This window comes from Jaculus jaculus, chromosome 3 (assembly GCF_020740685.1).
Source record: "Jaculus jaculus isolate mJacJac1 chromosome 3, mJacJac1.mat.Y.cur, whole genome shotgun sequence".
NCBI classification, from domain to species: Eukaryota; Metazoa; Chordata; class Mammalia; order Rodentia; family Dipodidae; genus Jaculus; species Jaculus jaculus.
Window position 1 is genome coordinate 114,586,752 of NC_059104.1, and position 24,880 is coordinate 114,611,631.

A 24,880-nucleotide genomic window follows, 5' to 3' on the forward strand; every position below is an offset into this window, starting at 1 on the left:
CAGTAGATACTGCAAGCCTTAAGTTTGGCCAACCAGGCCAAATGACCCTACTGGTGCAATAATGGCATGTCTGTTATGAGAAACCAACTGCTCTTTATTTGGACTGGAAGCCCACTCCATGGGAAGGAATACATACATGGCACTGAAAACCTAGTCAACAGCCTATGGTGGGGGAGGTCATGGGCTCTCGGGGTATAATGCCTATTGTTGGCTGGCTAAATGCATATACTATGCTCAATAAACTGCCCTGTAAGCATTTTTCTTAAGATTTATACCCATATTAATGCTATTCTCACCTTTGGTTAAAGAAGCTTCTATTTTCAGATGGCAGTGACCACTGGGACACCGAAAAGGCACCATAGTGCAGAGAAGAAGTGACAGAGTGTTCATCACTGAAACATCGATCACAGCTTCAAAGGTCCAGGGTCCATTGTGGAAAAAGTGGCAAAAAAAAAAAAAAAAAAATGCAAGAACCAAAGGAAGGTTAGGACTGCTTATAATGCTATCTTCCAAACATAAACTGGCCTTCACGTCTATGACCTTGCAGTGCCTCATACTACACACACAAGACCCTCATAATAGGAGGAAAAGATGATAACATCAAATTAAAAAAGAGAAACTAATTGAGAGGGGGGAGGGGATATGATAGAGTGTGGATTTGCCTGTGAAGCCTAAGGGCCCATGTTCTACTCTCCAAGTCCCACAAAAGCCAGACCCACAAAGGTAAGGCAAGGGCAAGGTTGCACATGCTCACTAGGTAGCACAAGGGTCTGGAGTTCAACTACAATGGCTGAGGCCCTGGCGTGCCAATTCTGTCTCTCTCTGTCTCTCTCTTGCCTAAAATTAAAAAAAAAAAAAATTAAAAATCTATATAAATGCTGTCTTCTTTTCAGCTGTACATGGAACTTTCTCAAAACTAGATCATGTATTAGTACACAAAGCAAATCTTAGCAAATATAGGAAAACTGAAATAATTTATATTCTATCAGATCACAATGGAACAAACCTAATCAACGGCAAGAGAGGCTATAGAACAGACATAAACTCATGGACAAAATAGCTATCAAAAAAAAAAAATCAAAGGACAACAAATATTAGCAAAGCTATAAGGAAAGGGGAACTTTTACTGTTAGTAGAAGTGTAAAGTGGTACAGCTAGTGGAAATCAGTGTGGATGTTTTTCAAAAAAACTAAAAATTCAACTACCATATGATCCAGCTATACCTCTCCTGGACATATATACCCTAAGGACCCCACATGTCACCATAAAGATATTTGTTCACCCATGTTTACTGCTACCCTATATATCACAATAGTTAGTAAATGGAATCAGTCTATGAATGTATTATAAAGATATGATATATATACACAATGGAATTTATTCAGCTGTGACCAAAAAAATAAGAAATTATCAAATTCACAATAATATAGATGGATCTAGCTATAGCATTCCTAGGCATATATCCTAAGGACTCATCTCATTTCCTTAGAAGTATGTGCTCAACCATGTTTATTGCTGCTCAATTTATAATAGCTGGGAAATGGAACCAGCCTAGATGTCCCTCAATTGATGAGTGGATAATGAAGATGTGGAACGTTTATACAATGGAGTTCTACTCAGTGGTAAAGAAAAATGAAGTTATGAAATTTGCAGAAAAATGGATCTGGAAAGGATTATAGTAAGTGAGGTAACCCAGGCCCAGAAAGCCAAGCACCACATGTTCTCTCTCATATGTGGATCCTAGCTACAGATGATTGGACTTCTGTGTGAGAAGGAAAATACTTAGAGGCCAGTAAGTTAAAAAGGAGATATAAAGGGAAGAGAAAGGAAGGGAGGAGAGTACTTAACAGGTTGGTATTGTATATATGTAAGTAGAATGATTGAGATAGGGAGGTAATATGATGGAAAATGGAATTTCAAAGGGGAAAGTGCGGGGGGGGGGGGGGAAGGGAGGTTATTACAATGGGATATTTTTTATAATCATGGAAAATGTTAATAAAAATTGTGAAAAGAAAAAAAATTAAAATTTAAAAAAAAAACTCCCATGCTCTACCTTTTCTAAAGGTAAGATATGATCAAACACATTTTCAACCAAAATAAAAGACAGCTAAAAAAAAAAAAAAACAGAATCACTGACCCCAATATTTGATAAGTGAATTACTAAACTGTGGTAAAATACACTGGTAACAATTATCCACTCTGATTTGTCACTTACTTGAGATTAAAAATTCATCACAGGGCTAGGGAGATTGCTTAGTGGTTAAGACACTAGCCTGTAATGCCTAAGGGCCCAAGTTTGATTCCCCAGGACCCACATAAGCCCGATGCACAAGGTGGTGTACACATCTGGAGTTCATTTACAGCAGCTGGAGGCCCTGGCACACCCATTCTTTCTCCATCTGCCTATTTCTCTATCTCAAATATATATATATATGTGTGTGTGTGTGTGTGTGTGTGTATATATATATTTTTTTTAATTTATTTTTTTTTTTTCCCGAAGCAGGGTCTCACTCTAGGTCAGGCTGACCTGGAATTCACTATGTAGTCCCAAGGTGGCCTTGAACTCACAGTGATCCTCCTAACTCTTCCTCCCAAGTGTTGAGATTAAAGGCATGCACCACCATGCCTGGCAAAATAATTTTTTTCTTAATTCATCATAGCTGGATATAGTGACCCATGCCTTTAATCCCAGCACTTGGGAAGTAGAGGTAAGAGGATAGCAGAGTTTAAGGCCTGCCTGATCTCCAGGTCAGCCTGCACCAGAGTGAGACCCTGTCTAAAAATCAATAATAGATTTGAGATGGTTCAGTGGTTAAAGGCACTTGCTTGCAAAGCCTACTGGTCCAGGTTCAATTATGCAGTGCCCCAGTTAACACGAGATGCATAAACTGATTTATGTACCTGGAGTTTGATGGGGCAAGAGACCCTGGTCCATCCATACTGGCATGCCCATTATCTCTCTCACTCCTTCCCCACCCTGTTTGCAAATAGATGAATTTTTTAAAATGGTTAAAATGGCCAGGTGTGGTGGCACATGCCTTAAATCCCAGCACTCAGGAGGCAGTGGTAGGAGGATCACATGAGTTTGAGGCCACCCTGAGAATACAGAGTGAATTCCAGGTCAGCCTGGGCTAGAGTGAGACGCTACCTCAAAAAACCAAAAAAAAAAAAAAACAGGTTAAAATGGCAAATTTTATTCATTTATCAAAATAAATTAAAGAATCTAACACAGCCTCATTTTACAAATGAGGTTCAAGCTCACAAAGATAGAATTTCTAATTCTATTCCACTAAGAACAGTACCTCTAAATTCTTTTTAAGCAACAATAAAAACTAAGACACTGGAGGTGCAGCTCAGTGACAGTGCTTACCTGTAGATGAGATCCTGGGTTCAATCCTCTGCACCACAAAAAATAGTAATTATTTAAAATTTTTAAAAGCCAATTACCTTGGGAACCACTTTGCATGTTCTACCCATGGGTTATCTCCGGACTCCCAACACCTCAAGCCACCATCACAACAAAAGCATTTGACATCATCATTGCGATCTAAACAAGAAAACAAACCAAAACCTCACTATGTGTTTGTTCTGATACATAAAACCAACTGGATAAAACATATAGCTATTATGGGACTGGGGATATAGGTCAGTGGTTACAGGTGCTGGCTTGCAAAGCCTGCCAGCCACAGTTCACTCCCCATCCACCCACATAAAGCTAACCTATGGTGTGAATGTGTTGGGGGAAGGGCACACATGCCCACGTGCACATGGGCACACATACACACATAATTAAAAACTAAACTTGCTGGGTGTGGTGGCACACGCCTTTAAATCCCAGCACTCGGGAGGTAGAGGTAGGAGGATCGCCATGACTTCGAGGCCACCCTGAGACTACATAGTGAATTCCAGGTCAGCCTGAGCCAGAGTGAAACCCTACCTCGAAGAAGAAAAAAAAAAAAAAAACTAAACTATGTAGCTATTAGATTCTTACCCACATAATAAAAACCAGCACTTGCTAGCTGCTCAGGCTGAACTGGAACACTGGACGGCCAGTACATAAATGTTCTCATGCGAGCTGCATGTGTTTGCATGCTGAGATTTGAAATACTAAACCTCATAGTTTCTAAAGAATTTTCCAGAAATGGACAGTTAGGAAAGTGTCTCTGGTGTTCTGACATAGCATCATCCTTTGGTTCCCAGTTACTGAGCTTCCCACCACAGGCAAAACAGGCTACCCTATCTCCAGGTCCTACATAATAAAAGCCAGCTCTTGCCATATTTAATGGTGACAGAAAGCTTAATGGCCAATTTTTGTAAGTAAGAAATCTAGCTTCTTCAGTACTCATTGCATAGCTGTAGGGATTAATCCTCGCTGGAGAGAAGTCTTCGACAGCTCTAGAATGAAGAGGGTTTGACAGAAGGTTGGAGTAAGGAGCACTGAATGAGCCACCGTGTTCCAAAGTAGGAGACAATGAATTTGCAAAGCTGTTTCGCTCTGGAGAGGAATTCTTAGAAGTGGGTTGCATACTAGCTGAAACCAGATTCTGAATAAAGCTGCAGCTAGGATAGAGCTGTTTGTGTTTTTCAATGGGACTGTCTCCTTGTTTCCAGTTGTCCAGCATCAGGCCACAACAGAAGCACTTGACTTTATCATTCACACCAGTGTAATAAAAACCAGCTCGAGCAAGGCTTCTTTCTGAGACAGGAACACCAATAGGGAAGGCTGAGTATGTAGACATTCTGTAGAGTTCACATGAAAAGTCGTACTTCATTTTTTCTTTGCTGTCACTTGTCCAGCTGGATAACACTGTGCTATCTTCCATTGTACTGTTTTCTGTACCTTGAGCAACTCTTTGGGAGGTAATTTTGTGCATGAACAGACAGTAATACTTTGACTGCCTAAACATTCATATAAAATTTCTCATCTCTTCACACTAAATTGTATCTTCACCACAAGCTTCAAATGACAGGCTCCTACTTAAGATAGAATTCACTATACCTTCTTTACTGAGTCTATGTGTATAGGATGACTATCATTCCTAAACTAAGCCTCCACTTAGTGATCTTTGGAATTAGACTAAGTTTTTAAGGTAACTTATGAACTATTTACTCATAATTTAATGTAACTAACCTAAAGGTCTGTAAAAGTTAACACACTTGCTTTTGAATATAAACTATAAAGTCTGGAGATAATTCCAATTGTGGTTTACACATAAAAGTTATATGTAAGGTTTTTTTTTTTCCCTTATAAGGGCTTTAATATAGCATACAAAATACTCATTTTATTCTATCAAGTAAAAGTAACTAAAGTCTTCATATAAAGCATTATATGTATGTACATAAGTTAACCTCACATATTATTTAGCCTCACACAATGTTTACTTAGGTAGGTGATATTTGCTTAACAACTTTTGGGAAAATTAACACCAAGCTTATCAAAATGCCTATTATAGAATATGGGAATGAACTTAACTTAAAGCTCAAACTATTCCTCATCTACCTTTGTTGAATAGTATACGCTTGTTTCTCCTTCCTGCAGTTTCACTATAATTCTTCCTATCTGTCCATATCACTCTAATATTTGGTCAAATGACGGTCTTTTCTCCATAAACTTAACTAGTTAATCATAAATCCTTCCAGTACAAGACTTTTTACAATGCATTAAAAAAAAAAAAACCTACTCTTCATTAAAGGACCAGTTAGTAACATCAGTGTATTACAACTAGAGCAATTTATCAAAATACCTATCTCTCTTTTATCACAAATGTCTAACAAAATACTGTATTGGCAACAGAAAAACTGTCACTCAAATGTACCAGCAATTGCCTAGCCTTTCTGAAAAAAATGTTTCTAAATATAATTATTCATACACGAAAATATACTCCATAGATTTCAAACTGTATTCTTTTATAGTTTTAGAATTTTCATATGGGGTTTAATTTCTGCAGGAGAAAAATATGGTAAGGAAAAGTCTTCAGGGCTGTAGACCTGAAAAGGAAAGAAAAACAGTTATTTTTGAAAACTGTACCAGCAAAATTGTATCCAGCAAATACAACGTATGCCCTCTTTCAGTAAAGTCTAGAAAATGACTTCTACTCTGCCATTTTTTGAAAAACCTCTAGATTAAAATACAAAATGTGCAATATCTTTCCTAGAGCACAAACTATACACACTTTTAAAATGTGCAACTTTAAAGACACACAGATAATTCCACACAGAAAACATTTTGTTCTCGGTTGACTCCCACTTGTTTGTTTTGGTTTTCGAGACAAGGTCTCACTCTGTAGCCCAGGTTGGCCTTGAATTTTAGTGATCTTCCCAGCAAGTGCCTGGATTGCTGGTGTGAGCTACCATGCTCAGCTGATTTAAAGATCTTTGACTTGGTGCTTTGGTGGAGACAAAAGGAAAGTGGGGGAGGGGAGGTATTTTATAATCCCAACACTTAGAAGGCAAACGGGTCAGGAGTTGCTCAAGGTCATCTTCAACTACATAGCAAGTTCGCAACTAGCCAGGACAAATAACGACAAATAAAGTCCAGTCTCTCAGCTAGTGGAATTAAAAAGGCATCGGCAAGAGCCCATGAATGCAAACTCCTGAAGACTTCCATTCCCTAACAGCTCCAAAGCAACACATAGGACATCTCAAAATACAAAAACGAGTGCCTTCATTACTTCATTTAATTATCTCATGCTAGATTTTTCTCCTTTTAGGCAAGCTAGCTGGGCCATGGGGGGAGTGGAAAGCAGAACAGTAGTTCGATGAACGACGGGATCACCCATCCATTTTCCGCCGTTATTTCGCGCGGGCGCGGGCGCGGGCACGCCCGCGAGCGGGCGGGGCGCAGGTTCGCTGTGCGGAGCGGCGCCGCCACACTGCGCAGGACGGCACCGGGCGGGCGGCGGGGACGCCGCTTGTGTCGCAGCCAACGCGCGTCTCAAAACAAACGGAAGAACAGAAAGAAACACGTCGTCAAACCGGGATGGGAAGGTGGACGGGCTCCAAAGAGCACCTCTCCGACAGCCCAGTCCTCAAGTCGGCTTCCGGCCCGAGCCGAAGCCACGGTGGGCCCACGGCGGCCCACGGCGACGCCCGGCCACGGCCCCGCAGACTTCCGGAAGCGGCCCCGTCCCGCCAGCCCCGACTCGCCCGGAGGAAGGCGCGGCACTCACCGCGGAGCCGGAGCCTCCTCAGACGCCGGCCGCCGCGGCGCCTGACCCTGATGCGACCGAGCTCAGGCCCGCCGGCCCCGCCGTTGTGTTCCCGAAAGGCCCCAGCCCGAGGGGACCGTTGCCGACGCACGGTGACGTCAGCCCGTCCGGCCGCGGGGCCCCCTGGCGGAGAGCCTGTATCGTGCGCATGCGCGTTTGGTAAAGAGCCCGAACATCCGGGCCTCACTGTCCATGGGCTGAGGGAGGGCATCCGCTGCGCTGGCGAACACTCAGATGCGTGGACTGGTCGCGTTGAGGTGTTTAGGGCTTTGCACCTTTAATATGTCCCCCTTGTGGTCCGAGCACCCCCTTGAGGACACATAATAACCATGTGCCCATTGCTTTTGGGGCTGTGGCCAGGCTCTTCTCCAAGGTGGTGGGCCTCAAGCCCACTTAAAGTTCTGGAGACAGGCATTGAGGAAAGATGTATCTATTGTAAGAGCTAATCACTGACAGCTGAACCAACTTCGGGATATTCGAGTTTTGTTTTGTTTTTGAGACAAAGTGGGCGCACCAGGGCTTCTAGCCACTACAAAGGAACTCCAGGTACTTGTGCCACCTTGTGCAGCTGCCTTACGTGGGCACTGGGGAATCGAACTTGGATCTTTAGGCTTTGCAGGTAAGTGCATTAACTGCTATACTATTCTCCAGCCCAGGCTTTAAATAAGTAGGCTTTTCAAATCCAGAAGGCGGATGCACACCTACTGTAATTCTAAAACTCAGCTGGCAGAGACAAAGGGTTAGGCGTTCAAGGCCAGGTTGGGTTGCATGAGGCTCTGTCTCAGAAATACAAAAACGCCACTATTCATGACCTTTGTCTTCCCCCTTTTGTAGGAGGGCTATCAGCATAGAGTAATAACAGCATTTGTGCTATGGCTTTTTCAACCGCACTGAGGAGGCGATAGTGTTTGTTTTGTTTTGTTGAGGACAGGGTCTCCCTATGACCAAGAGTGGCCTTAAACTCCAGATCTTCCTACCTCAGCCTCCAGCCTGCTGAGATTGGAGATGTGACTACTACATAGGGTTTCAACATTTTAATTTACCTTCTGCAATACAGTCTTTGTCAATGAAGTCAGATATTTCTGCTCTCAGGGAAGCTCCAGGAGGCAAACTTTTCAAAAATGTAAAAAATAACAAGTCACTTTATTGGGCAGCCAGGGGAATTCCAGGATCCTGAACCATTTCTCCATCATTTTCTGTCTGCCAGTCACACAACAGCCGGTCTTCTGTTCAGATGCTGACAGTTAAAAGAGAGCATTTGTAAGTTTGTGATCCAGAGAGAAGAAATGTCAGGACTCCCGATGACCAAGAGCTTCCAAAAATGCACATGGGTCTTGTGTAGTAGCACAGTATTTAGTTCAAGTCATTAGTTCTTGAAAGTTATAGAAAACACTACTAATGTTTATGGGGTCATAGCAAAACCCCATAGCAAGAATTTGGTTCATTCCAAATTCAAGATGAAGTCTCTTCAGTTCTCGTCCAGACCCAAACAGTGAGATAGTGAGCTGGGGAAATGACTCAGCAGCTAAGTGTGCTTCGAATGCAAGTATGAGAGCTTGATGGTACCTGAGACCACCACAGTTCAAATCTCCAGATCCCCCATAAACAGCTGAGTGTGGACCTACATACCTGTTAACTCAGTCCTGCAGGGAGCAGATACCTGAGAATCTGAGAGCCCAGAAAGCTCCAAAATCAGTAGGCTCTGGCTCAGAACAATGTCCAGGCAGAAGAGCAATGAAATGGAACATCCAGTGTTCACACCGTGCACACACACACACACACACACACACACAGAGAGAGAGAGAAACAAAAAACTAAAATAATCAGGGAAAACATTGCACTTCAAAAACAAAAAAGTCTTAATGCCCCCTCAAAAGTAACACCCACCTTAAAACAGTAACATTACTTTTTCATTTAAAATTTTTTTTTATTTATTACTTGACAGAGAAAAGAGAGAGAGAAAATATGGGAATGGCTAGAGCCTTCAGTGGTGCAAACAAACTCCTGATACATGTGCCACCTTGTGCATCTGGCTTACATGGGTCCTGGAGAATTGAACCTTGGTCCTCTGGTTTTGCAGGCAAACACTTTAACTGCTAAGCCATCTCTGCTGGGCTCCAAGGGTGGGGCCAGGTAGTGCCCAGGGAAGGACCAGGCCTGCTGGTTCCTCCCTAGGGGTTGAGGGGATGATGAGCCTCTCCTGGCCACCAGAGAAAAACCACACTGAGTGGGGAGTCTTTTCGAAGCAGGAACTCACTTTATTGTTACAGGCGGGTGTTTATATAATGTTGAGAAGGAAGGCGGAGACTTCAGGGTGGGGTGAGATGTAAGGGCCAATAGCATACCGGGACCTCTGAGATGATTGGTTTTAAGTGTGCAGGAGCGGGGACTCTTAACTTCTTGTGCGGAAGTGGTAGGACAGAGGCCATTTGGCTCCCTGTTGAGTCATAGCTGGGTGGAGACAGTTCACCAAACTTTAGCCAGGCTCAGGAAGTTCCAGTAGGCTTCACCTCCAGGCCTCTCAAGGCCCAACACATCTCTCTAGCCCCATTTTGTTACTTTTAATCTAATATAACCTAGAACAGTGATATTGATTCAGGTGCTCATTTATCCCATTGATTTTTTTGTCATAGTGTTCATTGTAGACTAGTTAGTAATTTTGAAATAGACTATATCTGCTGAGGTCCTATCTTATTTTTGTAGAAAAAAACAGGATTCAAGATGATTCAGAAGAAAAGAAATAAGGTTGAGAAAACTTATTCTATAACATAGGTTACATAATAAGCCATAATAATGGAGACAGTTTGTATTATATGTACAAAGAAGGGCAGTAGCAGGAATGATGGTGCACACCTTTGAATTCGAGGCCAACGTAAGACTACAGAGTGAATTCCAGGTCATCCTAGGCTAAGATGAGACCCTGCCTTAGTTAAAAAAAAAAAAAGGAAGAACAGTTAAAGGAAAAGCCCCCATATATATGTATGTAGAGCTATATGGGGTTATATATGTATGTAGAAATTTGATTTATGACAGTTATTTTTACATTGGTAAGAAAAATATATAATCAGTAAGAAATGCCAAGTGGTTATTGTAGACAATAAAATTAGATTGTTAAGCTTAAACTACTTTTTTTAAGTAGAAATTTTTTTTTATATTTTATTTTATTTATTTGAGAGAGAGAAAGAAGCAGAAAGAGAGAGCAACAGAGAATGAACATGCCAGGGCCTCTGACCCTGCAAAGAAACTCCAGATGCATGCATCACCTTGTGCATCTGGCTTATGTGTGTTCTGGGGAATTGAACCTGGGTTCTTTGGCTTCACAGGTAAGTACCTACCTTAAACACGAAGCCATCTCTCCAGCCGTAAACTACTTTTTAAAATTCCTGTTAGGGAAAACTCTGAAAAGGGACACGTAAGCCAGATGACTCCACAGCTAAAGGTGCTTGCTGGTAAGCCTACCAATCCTGTTTGCATCCTCTTGAGCAGCTATGTAAAGCTGAACACAAAGTGGCCCATGCAACTGTGATCCCAAGATACCTGTGACTATGGGAGGCAGGTCCAGGAAACTGGAAGCTCATGGGCCAGCTAGTCTTACACTCGCTAAAGAAAACAAAAGTGACCCTATCAAAAGAAGGTGGAAGAAGAATATGGGCTCTTGCTGTCGTCCTCTTCATATAAGATTTTGATGGAATTTCAAAGGAGAAAGTGTGGGGGGGGATTAACATGGGATTTTTTTTTTATAATCATGGAAAATGCTAATAAAAAAATAAAATAAAAATAAAAAACAAACAAAAAAAAAGATTTTGGGTCCAACTGCAAAGGACACAGTGGAAAAAGCAAAGAGGCAACCTAGAGAATGGGAAAAAATCTTCACCAGCTATATATCTGATAGAGGATTAATATCTAGGATATACAAAGAACTCAAAAAGTTAAATAATAAGGAATCAAACAAGCAATCAAAAAAAATGGGCTATGGAGCTAAATAGAGCATTCTCAAAGGAAGAAATATGAATGGCATATAAGCATCTAAGAAAATGTTCTATGTCACTAGTCATCAGGGAAATGCAGATTAAAACTACATTGAGATTCCATCTCACTCTTGTCAGATTGGCCACCATCATGAAAACAAATGATCATAAATGTTGGCGGGGATGTGGAAAAAGAGGAACCCTTCTACACTGCTGGTGGGAATGCAATCTGGTCCAGCCATTGTGTAAATCAGTGTGGAGGGTCCTAAAACAGCTAAAGATTGATCTACCATATGACCCAGCTATAGCACTCCTAGGCATATATCTGAAGGATATATCTCATTTCCTTAGAAGTATGTGCTCAACCATGTTTATTGCCACTCAATTTATAATAGCTGGGAAATGGAACCAGCCTTGATGTCCCTCAACTAATGAGTGGATAATGAAGATGTGGCACATTTATACAATGGAGTTCTACTCAGTGGTAAAGAAAAATAAAGTTATGAAATTTGCAGAAAAATGGATGGACCTGGAAAGGATTATACTAAGTGAGGTAACCCAGGCCCAGAAAGCCAAGTGCCACATGTTCTCTCTCATATGTGGATCCTAGCTACAGATGATTGGGCTTCTGTGTGAGAAGGAAAATACTTAGTAGCAGAGGCCAGTAAGTTAAAAAGGAGACATAAAGGGAAGAGAAAGGAAGGGAGGAAGGTACTTAATAGGTTGATATTGTATATATGTAAGTAGAATGATTGAGATGGGGAGGTAATATGATGGAGAATGGAATTTCAAAGGGGAAAGTGTCGGGGAGGGAGGGAGGGAAATACCATGGGATATTTTTTCATAATCATGGAAAATGTTAATAAAAATTAAAAATAATTAATTAAAAGCTTTAAAAAAAAAAAAAAGACTTTGGGTCCAGGCGGCATTAGATCCCATAAAGTTGCAGAAGATCCCAGGCCTGTGGACCCAAGCATTTGAGACCTTGTCCAAATTTGCAAAGAATTTAAAATGCAGGTCTAAAGAAGGGTAAATTATGAATCATAGGGTTTTTTGGCTTTTTTTAAAGGACAGTTAGGGGCTGGAGGGATGATTTAGCAGTTAAGGTGTTTGCCTGCAAAGCCAAAAGATGCTGGTTTGATTCCCCAGGACCCACATAAGCCAGATGGACAGATGCACAAAGTGGAGCATGCATGTGGAGTTCCTTTGCAGTAGCTGGAGGCCCTGGCCACACCCAATCTCAATATCTATCTGTCTGTCTGTCTCTTTCTCTCTCTTTACAAAACACTTTAAAAAAAATAAAAATGGAGAGTTAGGATCCAGAGGGAAGGCTGCCAGGGAAGCCCAAGCCAAAAGAATTTCTCCCTCTTCCTGGCCTGGGAAAGGGGAGGGTGGATGGAGAAAATTTCTCCTTACAACTCCAGGGAGGAAATTTCTGGAGATGATGCATGCACACATGCGTGTGCATGCATGCGCACACATGTACATGAGGGGGGAGGAGGTGGGAATCAAAAAAGGAGAGCATGATCCTACTCACATAGGAGACAAGAGATGATTAAGAGAGAGTAAAGAAGAGTGCTGGAGAGAGGGCTCAGCAGTTAAGGCACTTACCTGCAAAGCCTAATGACCCAGGTTCCCCAGTGTCCATGCAAAGCCAGATGCACAAAGTGGCATATGGATCTGGAGTTCAGTTGCAGTGGTTGGAGGCCCTGCTGTGCCCATTTTCTTTGTCTATTTTTTTTGTCTCTCCCTGCTTGCAAATATATATATATATTAAAAGATGTTGGGATGTAGTGAATTCCAGCTCAGCATGGACTACAGCAAGGCCCTACCTTGAAAAACTAAAAGAAGAGCACTTCCAGTCAAGATGGTGTCTGCCTATCCATGCTTCACCACACGGCGAAGGAAAAACAAGGTCAGTGGGGTTTTAAGGGGTTAGTAGATCCTAGTTAGACCTCCAGTGGGAGAACACAGAGGAGAAAAGTAGGGAATCTACTATTTCCCACGATCTCAGGTAGCCCACCAGTCCCACAGTCCCCTCAAGCAGCCATCCCAGCCACCCTCACATATTCGTGCCACTGGGTTCCTCCTGTAATACCCACAGGCTAAGTGGATCCAGATCAGCAGGCTAGCATTCTTCTTCCCTCCCTCTGTCAGTTTTCCTGCCATTGGGGACTTCCACATATGACCACAGTGCCACCCACTGCCCCACCATGCGCGGACCTGGTCCTCCTGCTCTTCCTGGAGACTACTTGGACCCAGGTCAGCAGAATAGCATTCCCCTTCCCTCCCTTCTCCTGTTATCCTGCCATCAGGGAACTGTGACCCCGATCCAACTTGCCACCTGCCTTGTGCAGACGATGTCCTCCTGCTCTTCCTGCAGGCTACTTGGACCCAAGCCAACAAGCTGTTGTTCACCTCTCCTTCCTCCTTCCCACCAATAGGGCCACCACCCATCCCCCCATGTCACCTGACCCACAGCAATCCCGTATCCCAGCCCTGCCCTGTCACAAGACCTAGAAGTCCTATAGAGCTCCTGCTACATGGTCCCAATGGACCCCACTGTTCTATCCGCTCACCCCTCAGAATCACAGAACCACCAGTAATCCCATCCTGCCCCACTCCATCACCCTGCTGCAGCACCAGTCTGCTTTGTCCTCCCATCCCCCTTATCCTCTGCCCCCTGGAGCCACCTGACCACACAGTCCCATACCCTGAACCACCAACCAACAAACCCTTTCATCACATTCTCTCGCCCCCACCAGAGCCCGGGCTCCTTCCCTCTGAGTGGACAGGCCCCATTGCTATCAGAAGCCTAATTTAAGCAAATGTAAAAGGTAATGTTCACTGAGGATACATCAAGGGTAAACTACTGCTTCCTCCTAAATTAAATACGATTCCTACACTGTGATGGGTAGACCACAGGACAAAAGGAATAACATGAAAAGTCAAATGCAAGTAAATCCAACAATGTCACTGAGTCCCACAATGGATGTCTCTAATCAAAACATAGGAGACACAATAGGATCAGAACCCCAAAATGAAGATAAAAGCTATGCAACCCTGGCCAAACAATTAGGAGAACTTGCAAAAAATCGAGAGGTCCAATAATTGTATAAATGCTATCCTCACTAGATTAGACCTTTTCTTTTTAGAAAAGAACCAGGAAGGGTTCCAAAGATAGTTACATGATCTGAAGGAGAGCAGAAAAAGAAAAGACCTCAATAATCAGATGGATAAGCTTAATGGACACATAAGTACATCCAAGGATGAATTTTAAGAAGCATTAAGAAAACCAGAAAATAATGTAAAAAGGGAACTCACTAGAGGGCTGGAAACTATACATAAAAAAGCAATAGAAAGTGCTGGGTGTGGTGGCACACGCCTTTAATCCCAGAACTCCGGAGGCAGAGGTAGGAGGATTGCCATGAGTTCAAGGCCAGCCTGAGACTCCATAGTGAATTCCAGGTCAGCCTGGGGCTAGAGTGAAACCCTACCTGGAAAAAACAAAACAAAAAAAGCAATAGAAAATACAATCCAAATTGAACAAGTCCATAATTCTGTGGAAGCTCCAAGAGTCAGCCATGTGGAGGATAGAAAATAAGAACTGGAAGACAAAACACAGGAAACAGTGAGTCCAAAAGGTTCAATAAGTTCAAAAGTTTTTGTGAACAGAACATGAGGGAACTGTGGGATACTCTTAAATGCCCAAACATTCAGATCATGGGAAAACCAGAAGGGCAAGAAATTCAGACCAAAGGCATAGAGAACTTAACCAACAAAATTATGGAGAAAAACTTTCCAGCCTTCTCAAAAGAAAGTCCCATCAAGTTACAAGAAGCTAACAGAACTCCAAACACACTGAATAAAAGGGGAAATTCTCCAAGACATATTGCCATTAGACTCTAAACATCAATACCAAAGAGAAAGTCCTAAAAGCAGCTAGAGAGAAATAACACATTACATATAAAGGTAACCCCATCAGAATTACTTTAGACTTTCCAATGGAACCCCTGAAAGCCAGAAGGCCCTGGAATGGAACACTGCAAAGTCTAAGAACTTATGGCTTCCAACCCAAACTATTCTACCCAGCACAAGTATCCCTCTTAATAGATGGTGAAAGCAAAACTTTCCATGATAAAACTCAGCTTTACAACTATATGAACACAAAGCCAAACCTACAGAGAATAACCTCAGGGAATTCTCCACACAAAAGAGTCAAATAACCAACCTCAAATGCCCACAAAAAGCAGATCACGATAACAAAACTCAAAGAAGGCACAAGAAACTACAAAGTCCAAGAAAACACCAAACCACATAAGCCACAATATGGCAGGGATTAAGTCAAGCCTCATAGATGTTACCCTAAACATTAATGGCCTTAATTCACCCATCAAGAGACATAAGCTAACAGAGTAGATCAGAAAATTATACCCCTCAATCTGCTGTCTACAAGAAACCACCTCACCATGAATGACAGACACCTTCTCAGGATGAAAGGGTGGAAAATGGCATTCAAAGCAAACAGAAATAAACAAGCAGGCATTGTTATATTAATATTGGATAAAATTGGCTTCAAACCAAAAGTAATCAAAAAAGACAAAGAAGTCCACTTCTTATCAAGTGAATGATCCAACAAGAGGATATCACAATCATCAATCTTTATGCACCAAACACAGGAGTACCACAATTAATGAAACAAAACCTACTTGTCAATAAAAGAGAAATAACCACCAACACCATCATAGTTGGGGACTTCAATACTCCATTATCAGCAATAGATAGATCATCCAAACAGAAAATTAATAGGGAAGTAAGAGAGTTCAACAACACTATAGAACAATTAGACCTAACAGACATCTACAGAACATTCTACCCAAAATCCACAGGTTATATATTCTTCTCAGCAACCCATGGAACCTTCTCTAAAATAGATCATATGCTGGGCCATAAAGCCTGCCTCCATATATTTAAGATCAACATAATTTCCTCCATGATATCAGATCACAGTGCTGGATTTAGAGATTAAGAACAAAAGATGCACCAGGATCCTGATTCCATCAGTTCCTGGAAACTAAACAACACACTTTTAAACAATAAATGGGTACTGGATGAAATAAAAAATGAAATTTCAAAATTTCTAGAATTGCATGACAATGAGAACACATCATATTAAAACTTATGGGACATATTAAGGCAGTCCTTAGGGGGAAATTCATAGCACTAAATACCTTCATAGCAAAGATAGATCCCAAATCAATAACCTAACCATCCACCTAAAGGCATTGGAAAAACAAGAAGAATCCAACCCAAAAAGCTCCAAACAGAAAGAAGTAATTAAGGTCAGAGCAGAAATTAGTGAATGGGCTTCTGCATGAGAAGGAAAATACTAGCAGAGGCCAGTAAGTTAAAAAGGAGATATAAAGGGAAGAGAAAGGAAGGGAGGAAGGTACTTAATAGGTTGGTATTGTATAGATGTAAGTACAATGATTGAGATGGAGAGGTAATATGATGGAGAATGGAATTTCAAAGGGGAAAGTGTGGGTGGGAGGGAGGGTATTACCATGGGATATTTTTTTATAATCTTGGAAAATGTTAATAAAAATTAAAAAAAAAATAATTAAAAGCCAGGCATGGTGGCACATGCCTTTAATCCCAAATCCCAGCACTCAGGAAGCAGAGGTAGGAGGATCGCTGTGAGTTCCAGGCCGGCCTGAGACTACTTACATAGTGAATTCCAGGTCTGCCTGAGCTAGAGCAAGACCCTACCTCAAGAAAGACAGAGAGAGAGAGAGAGAGAGAGAAAGAAAAGGAAGGAAGGAAATCATTAAGTATCCTCAGGAAATTAGTTGAGTGCATGTGCTGGGCTCTGGCCTTACCTTCCTAAGAGGCAGATGTGGGGTGGGATAAAGGAGCCAGATTCTGTGCAGATGACACAGCAGGAGAATGTTAGTTTGTCTGGCCAATGCTGCCTGTAGCACAGGAGTGTAGATACCACCCCCCACCCCAACCTTGAGAATGTGTGCGAGCCACACCGTCTGGACCCCACAGCAGCTGTGTTCACTGTGCCCCTATGAGTCTGAAGGGCCTGTGGCACACTGTGCACACATGACTGAGATGTGGCAGTGGTGCTTGCCAGCAAAGGGGCCTATATACTGTCCTCTGGGGTGAAGATGCACTGTAAGCCAGATTTTTTTTTAATCTACAAAGATTAATTTTAAAATGTTTTTCTTCTATTGTATCTGATTAAAATAACATGTCTGAGATTTTTAGTGTAAATGTTTATTGGTATGCTTTAAGTAGAAAATATCTTCAAAAAGAACCAAAGTGATTTTGCTATCCACATGTAGCAAGCAGATGTAGTTGTGATTTTTGAGCCAAGCAGTGAAAACACACAACTTCCTTGGCCTGTGCCCTATACTGTGATTGGCTTCAGGGAGGGCTAGGTTCCTTCTTAAAGCTGAAAATTAAAAAAAGAAAATTTATGCAACAAAGAGCTGGTTCTTTGAAGAAATAAAGAAGATTGATAAACCCCTGGCCAATTTGATCAAGGGGGAAAAAATAGACACTTTAACAAAATTAGAAAAGACATAAGTGAAGTTGGGAGAATCATCAGGACTTATTTCAAAAACCTCTACTCCACAAAACTGGATAATATGGAGAAAATGGATGAATTCCTGGACACATACCACCTACCAAAGCTAAATTTGGATCAGAATAATCTAAACAATCTATCACACCCAAAAAGAAGAGTCCAGGACCAGATAACTTCTCAGCTTACTTCTATCAAACATACATGGAAGAACTGAAACCAGTTTTTCTCAAACTGCCACATAATTGAAGATCAGGGAAAGCTCCCCAACTCCTTTATGAATCTAGTATCACCCTAATACCAAAACCAGGCAGAGATGCCACAAGAAAAGAAAATTATAGGCCTATTTCCCTGATTAACTTAAATGTAAAGATTCTGAACAAAATCCTCACAAACCAAATTCAACAACATATCAAAAGCATTATCCATCCTGATCAAGTAGGCTTTATCCCAGAAATGTAGTGTTGGTTCAACATATGGAAATCTATCAATGTAATACACCACATAAATAAGCCTAAACATAAAAACCACATGATCATTTCAATAGATGCAGAAAAGACCTTCAACAAAATACAACATCACTACATGATCAAAACCTTGGAGAGAATAGGTGTGGATGGTGTATATCTCAACATAATAAAGGCTATATATAAAGCTCTGAAAGCCCAAATAATACTTAATGGGGAAAGACTGAAGGAATTCCCATTGAAATCAGGAACAAGACAGGGGTGTCCACTCTCACCTCTGCTTTTCAAGATAAGTACTGGACATCCTAGCTCGAGCAATAAGAGAGGAGAAAGAAATAAAAGGGATACAAATTGGAAAGGAAGAACTTAAGTTAGTCCTATTTGCATATGACATGTTTCTATATATAAGTGACCCAAGAACCTCCACCTTGAAAGTCTTAAAGGTGATTAATTCCTTCAGCAAAGTAACAGGATATAAAATCAATACACAAAAATCAGTAGCCTTTCTATATGCAAAAGATAAAGATACAGAGAAAGAAATTAGTGACATTGTCCTATTTTCAATAGCAACAACAACAACCAAAAAAAAAACTTGGAATAGCATCAGCCAAGGATGTGAAAGACATATATAATGAAAACAGTAAAACACTCAAGAAAGAAATTGAGGAGGACTTGAGAAAATGGAAAGACCTCCCATGCTCCTGGATAGGCAGAATTAACATTGTGAAAATGGCAATCTCACCAAAGCAATATACAGATTTAATGCAATACCAATGAAAATCCCAACGGTTTTCTTCACAGAGTTAGAAAAAAAATGATCTCAAAATTTATATGGAATGGCAGAAGGCCTCACATATCCCAGCATATTCTCAGCAAAAGAAACACTTCTGGAGGCATCACCATACCTGATCTAAAGATATATTACAAAGCCATAGTAACAAAAACAACATGGTATTAGCATAAAAACAGGATTATAGGGGGCTGGAAAAATGGCTTAGTGGTTACAGTGCTTGCTTATGAAGCCTGAGGACCCGGGTTTGATTCCCCAGCTACCACATAAACCACATGGTACATGCATCTAGAGTTTATTTGCAGTGGCTAGAGGCACTGATGTGCCCATTGTGGCCTCTCTACTTGCCTCTTCCTTTCTCTTTCTCTCAATAAATAAATTAATTTTTTTCAAAAAAGGATTGTAGACAAATGGAACAGCTACTTGATATTCAACAAAGGCCCTAACAATGTAGACTGGAAAAAAATATAGCGTCTTCAACAGATGGTGCTGGACAAGCTGGGTAACCATATGCAGAAAAATGAAACTAGAACCACACATCTCGCCATGCACAAAAATCAAGTCCAGATGGATCAAAGACCTCAATATAAGAATAGAAACTCTGCTACTACTGGAAGAAAAAATAGGACCTTTCCACAATATAGGAGTGGGAAAATACTTCCTGAACAAATTAAAACAACTATGAGATTCCACTTTACCCCAGTAAGGGTAGCAAACAGCAAATAAAAATCAAATAAAAAGCTAGGAAAACTTGAAGAGGCAGCAGGAAGTTGTCACTGGAGTTGATGCTTGCAGCCATCTTTAATGAGATTGGGTCAGAAACTGGTTCTCATCCTGCCAGGGCAGGCAAAGTGGCATCTCCTTGAGCCTCTGTCCCTGGCTGACTTCCACACCACATGCTGTGGCATGCACATGTCCATACACACAGAAATAAAAAAATCTCTAAAGTGAGCAGCTACAATTATGAATTCAAGTATTGAAATAATTTGTTGAGTTGTCACCTGCTGCAGTTACTGTTGGTGCCCAAACAATTTGATCTTGGCCAATAGAAGCTTATTCAGGTTGACTTCTAAATTTTGTTTGTTATTGTTTGAGAGGCTGGCTCAAATGTTTTATGTAACCAAAGATGATTTTTGAACTCTTGATCTTCTTGCCTCTACCTTTTCAGTGTCATGTGCCACCATATTTGGCAGTTTGGGGTCATTATTTTTTGGTGTGTGTGTGTGTGTGTGTGTTGTGTGTATAGTATATGCACATATTTATGCATAGGCCAAAGGAGAATATCGGGTGTCCTCCTGTAACACTCTTCCATTTTGTTTCCTTGAAAAAGTCTGTCACCAAACTTCCACCTGCCACTTTTTTTTTTTAATTTTTTATTTATTTATTTGAGAGCGACAGACACAGACAGAAAGACAGGTAGAAGGAGACAGAGAGAAAATGGGCGCGCCAGGGCTTCCAGCCTCTGCAAACGAACTCCAGACGCATGCGCCCCCTTGTGCATCTGGCTAACGTGGGACCTGGGGAACCAAGCCTCGAACCGGGGTCCTTAGGCTTCACAGGCAAGCACTTAACTGCTAAGCCATCTCTCCAGCCCACCACCTGCCACTTTTGATCAGTCTAACTGACAACTGAGCCCTGGCAATTCTCCTTACATGGGGGTTGAACTCAGTTCCCTCATGCTTGTGTTGCAAACACTTATCTGTGTAGCCACCTCCCTAGCCATGTTTCTGTTTTTAATAAAATACAGTATTTGGGGAGGGAGGGAATTACCATGGAAATTTCATGGAAAATGTTAATAAAAATTTAAAAATTAAAAATAAAATAAAATACAGTATAAACTCATATGAATACATCCATTCAGATTCAGTAATTCAAAGTTTTATTTAACCTCTTGTTTGGCTTTTGGTTTCTCTATATTTGTGTTCAGTGCTGGAGAATGAAATTCGGACTTTGACAAGCAATCCTTGCTTGTGCTCTAGCACCAAGTGACCGTGGGTCTCAGAGCTCTCTCTCCCTCCCAAACTGGAATATTCCTTCAAAGGGCCCACTCTACACGGGGACCTAGACAAGCTGGTGTCTTGAGCTTGCCCCTCCACTGGGCAGCTCCCTCCCACTGGCCATCCCACCACACCCCAAGGGGCATAAAAGCATGACAGCCACTAGCCTCGCTCTCTTTCTCTCCCCTGTTCAGCTGACCCAGGTGCCTATACTTCTTTCTCTTCATGTGTGCCCACCTCAGTTTCCTATGTTCATGCCCACACCCTTCTCTGCCTCTCTCCCATCTCTCCCTCTTATGTGCTCCCTTCTCCACTTCTCCCTCGGCCTGTAGCATGCGCATCCACAGCTCTAGGCCCTTCATGCCACGTACCCCTCATCCCTGAGCTGACTTCCAGCTGGAACTGTGCCACCTGCATCTGTGTGTGCCATTGGCAAATACCCCAGCTAATGCACTCTGGTCCCTCTTCTTCTTTTTTTTTTTTTTTCTTTCTTTTCATTTTTCAAAGTAGGGTCTCACTCCAGCTCAGGCTGACCTGAAATTCACTATGTAGTCTCAGGGTGGCCTTGAACTCACACCAATCCTCCTACCTCTGCCTCCCAAGTGCTGGGAATAAAGGGGTGTGCCACCATGCCTGGATCCCCCTCTTTTTTAATTTTTTTTTGAGGCAAGCCCCCAAAACTGGCTTTTCTTTTCTTTTAATGAAAGAGCAAGAGCACACACACAAGGAGGGAGAGGATTGGTATACCAGGGCCTCCAGCTACTGTGATCAAATTCCATGCCACCTTGTGGGCATGTGCAACCTAGAGCATGCATCACCTTGTGCATCTGGCTTACAAGGGATATGGGGAGTCAAACATGGGTCTTTAGGGTTTGTAGGCAAGTGCCTTAACCACTAAGCAATCTCTCCAGCCCCCCTTCTCTTCCTTACCCATCCTGAGCCATGCCACCTCCCTTTGCTTCTTCTCCTGCTTACAGATTCCCCTTTCCTACACCAACATCCTTGCCTGCTGCTACAGGCCAGCAGTTTGTCGGGCACTGCCAGACATAGACTGGAGCCTTCAGGAGAGGAGCCTGAGCTTCCAGGCATGGCTGTGGACCCCCAGGCTACAGAAGGCCACTTTCTTTCCAAGCCCAGCACACCTGAACTTAGACTCTGCCCATAGCCCTGTGAACTTTGGCCAGTTGCCTAGAAAACTGCTTATCAGCCCTTACACAGCCCATCCTCCTGAGACCCTAGATCACCTGCTGTTGTAGTCCAGTTCGCATTGCTGGTAGAAATCACCCAACCAAGAGCAGCTTCTGGGAAAAAGAGATTTATTTTGGCTTACAGGCTCGAGGGGAAGCTCCACGATGGCAGGGAAAAACGATGGCATGAGCAGAGGGTGGACATCACCCCCTGGCCAACGTAAGGTAGAACACAGCAACAGGAGGGTGTGCCAAACACTGGCATGGGGAAACTGGCTATAAAGCCCATAAGCCCGCCCCCAACAATACACTCCCTCCAGGAGGCATTAATTCCCAAATCTCCATCAGCTGGGGAGCTAGCATTCAGAACACCTAAGTTTATGGGGGACACCTGAATCAAACCACCACATTCCACCCCTGGCCCCCATACACTGATATCCATACATGATGTAAAATACAATGCATTCAGTCTGACTTTAAAAGTCCCCATAGTTTTTATCAATCTCAATGATGTTCATACATCCCCATAGTTTAAGATCTTTTAACTGAGCCATAATACCAAAATATAACCTCAAAAAACCCAGAATGGCACAGAATAAATATTCACACTGCAATAGATGACATTGGGCATAGCAAAGAAACATTCAACCAATACAAGATTTAAAACAACCAGGGCAAACATCAAACTCTGTAGCTTCAAGTCCAGCAACTCAAACCAGTGACAAATCTTCAAGTCTGATAATTCTAACCAGCAACAAGTCTCTGGCATTCCAATTCCGCCCCTCCAGCTAGGCTACTCACAGTCCTGGAAAACTTCATCGGGGCCGGCAGCTCCTCGGCAGCCATCTCATGGTCCCGGCATCTCCACTGGGTCTCCACTGCAAGCCACGGTTCATCTTCATGGCCCCATGGGGTCTCTATGCAGGCAACCAGCAAACCTGCTTCACACTGCCCATGGCCATTTCCAAAACACAAGACCGTGTTGCAAACTCAATGACCCTCTTTCCAGCATTTCTTATACTCCACAATACCAGGTAGGGTACCAATTTGTTAATCCAGGGGGGATTAAAGCAGACTTTGAAGAACAGGACACTCCTTGAGCACTCCGACCCCTTCAAAAGAGTTGACATTCTTCTTGTTGCCCTAGCGCAGGTCAGCTAGCCCAGTCTCAAAAGTTGTAATCTCTCAGTTGCAGCTAAACGGGCAGCAGTTCACCCAAAGATTTTCCTTTCTGTGCCATATCCCTCTGCACACACCAGTTCATTTCTACGCAAAGCAACCCTGCACAACTTCTCAGAACATGGGCACAAGAGCAAGCTTCTCACACAAACTGCTAGCCCAGTCCAGGCACAGCTCTTTCTCACCCTCATAAGCCAAACCTCACAGTCCATAGTTCTTACTGCATTCAGGTCTTAGAGCTCAGACCAGAATAGTCCATTAAGCTGTACTTACAGCACTGCAAGGCATCTCTTAGGCCAAGGTTTCAACTCCTTCCACTTTCCTCTTGAAAATCAGCTACAAAAGGCTGAAGCCACATAGTCAGGTGTCTAGCAGCAATCCCACTCCTTGGTACCACTTTACTGTTGCAGTCCGGGTCGCATTGCTGTTAGAAATCACCTAACCAAGAGCAGCTTCTGGGAAAAAGAGGTTTATTTGGCTTACAGGCTCGAGGGGAAGCTTCACGATGGCAGGGAAAAACGATGGCATGAGCAGAGGGTGGACATCACCCCCTGGCCAACATAAGGTGAAACACAGCAACAGGAGGGTGTGCCAAACACTGGCATGGGGAAACTGGCTATAAAGCCCATAAGCCCGCCCCCAACAATACACTCCCTCCAGGAGGCATTAATTCCCAAATCTCCATCAGCTGGGGAGCTAGCATTCAGAACACCTAAGTTTATGGGGGACACCTGAATCAAACCACCACACCTGCCAATGCTTATGTGCTAGAATGAATGTCCCCATATGCTAATTAGGCATCGGAAATGAACTTGGTATGTTCAATCCCCTTAGGACCCTTCCCCCCCACCCTCAGATGCTTATAAACCCATTTCACTGACAATAAACTGGAAGAGCTGTTCAACTTTCTCCCGGGAGTGTTTTTTTACTCTTGTCATACACTCACCCACCCCGGATTGCCTGGATGCCTTCTGGGGAACGGCAGCCAGCACCTGGACACCTGGATCAAGAATCCAGGAACCCACAGCAGTGTACATCTACAAGCAGGTAGCAGGCTCCTTCTCCATTTTCCCACTCTCAAAGTTGGGCATACTGAAGTATTTATTATACGCACTCTTTCATCTCAGACCCTCCTTCTTGGACCTCTCAAAAATACATGACAGTTTTTGATTTCTGTTTAATTTCTTTTCAGCCCTAGAGAAAGAAGCTAAGGCCTTGGCAAGCACAGCACTGAGTAACCCAACCCAGAAACCTTTATTTACTTATTTATTTTTAGATTTTCAGGGTACAGTCTCGCTGTAGCCCAGGCTGACCTGAAATTCACTATGTAATCTCAGGGTGGCCTTGAATTCATGAATTTATAGCAATCCTCCTACCTCTGCCCCCCAAGTGCCAGGATTAAAGGTGTGCAACACCACACCCGACTCCACAAATCTTTTTGATTGCACATCTGTAACCACCTTCTGAAAATCTGTACTGTCTCCTTTCGAAA

The 24,880-nt window shown here is 42.5% G+C and overlaps 1 protein-coding gene across 1 annotated transcript in view; it reads right to left on the minus strand.

Annotated features, from left to right (window-relative positions):
* The window catches only part of Birc2 (baculoviral IAP repeat containing 2), a 28,158-nt gene extending 20,852 nt beyond the window's left edge, over positions 1-7,306 (minus strand). Inside the window, exons 1-3 of the mRNA XM_004661908.2 lie at positions 7,170-7,306; positions 3,992-5,988; positions 3,448-3,547 (exon numbers count right to left, since the gene is read on the minus strand). Coding sequence (XP_004661965.2) covers positions 3,448-3,547; positions 3,992-4,907 — 1,016 coding nt within the window. The 5' untranslated portion in view covers positions 4,908-5,988; positions 7,170-7,306. The remainder of the gene's footprint in view (positions 1-3,447; positions 3,548-3,991; positions 5,989-7,169) is intronic.
* Positions 7,307-24,880: the final 17,574 nt, after the last annotated feature.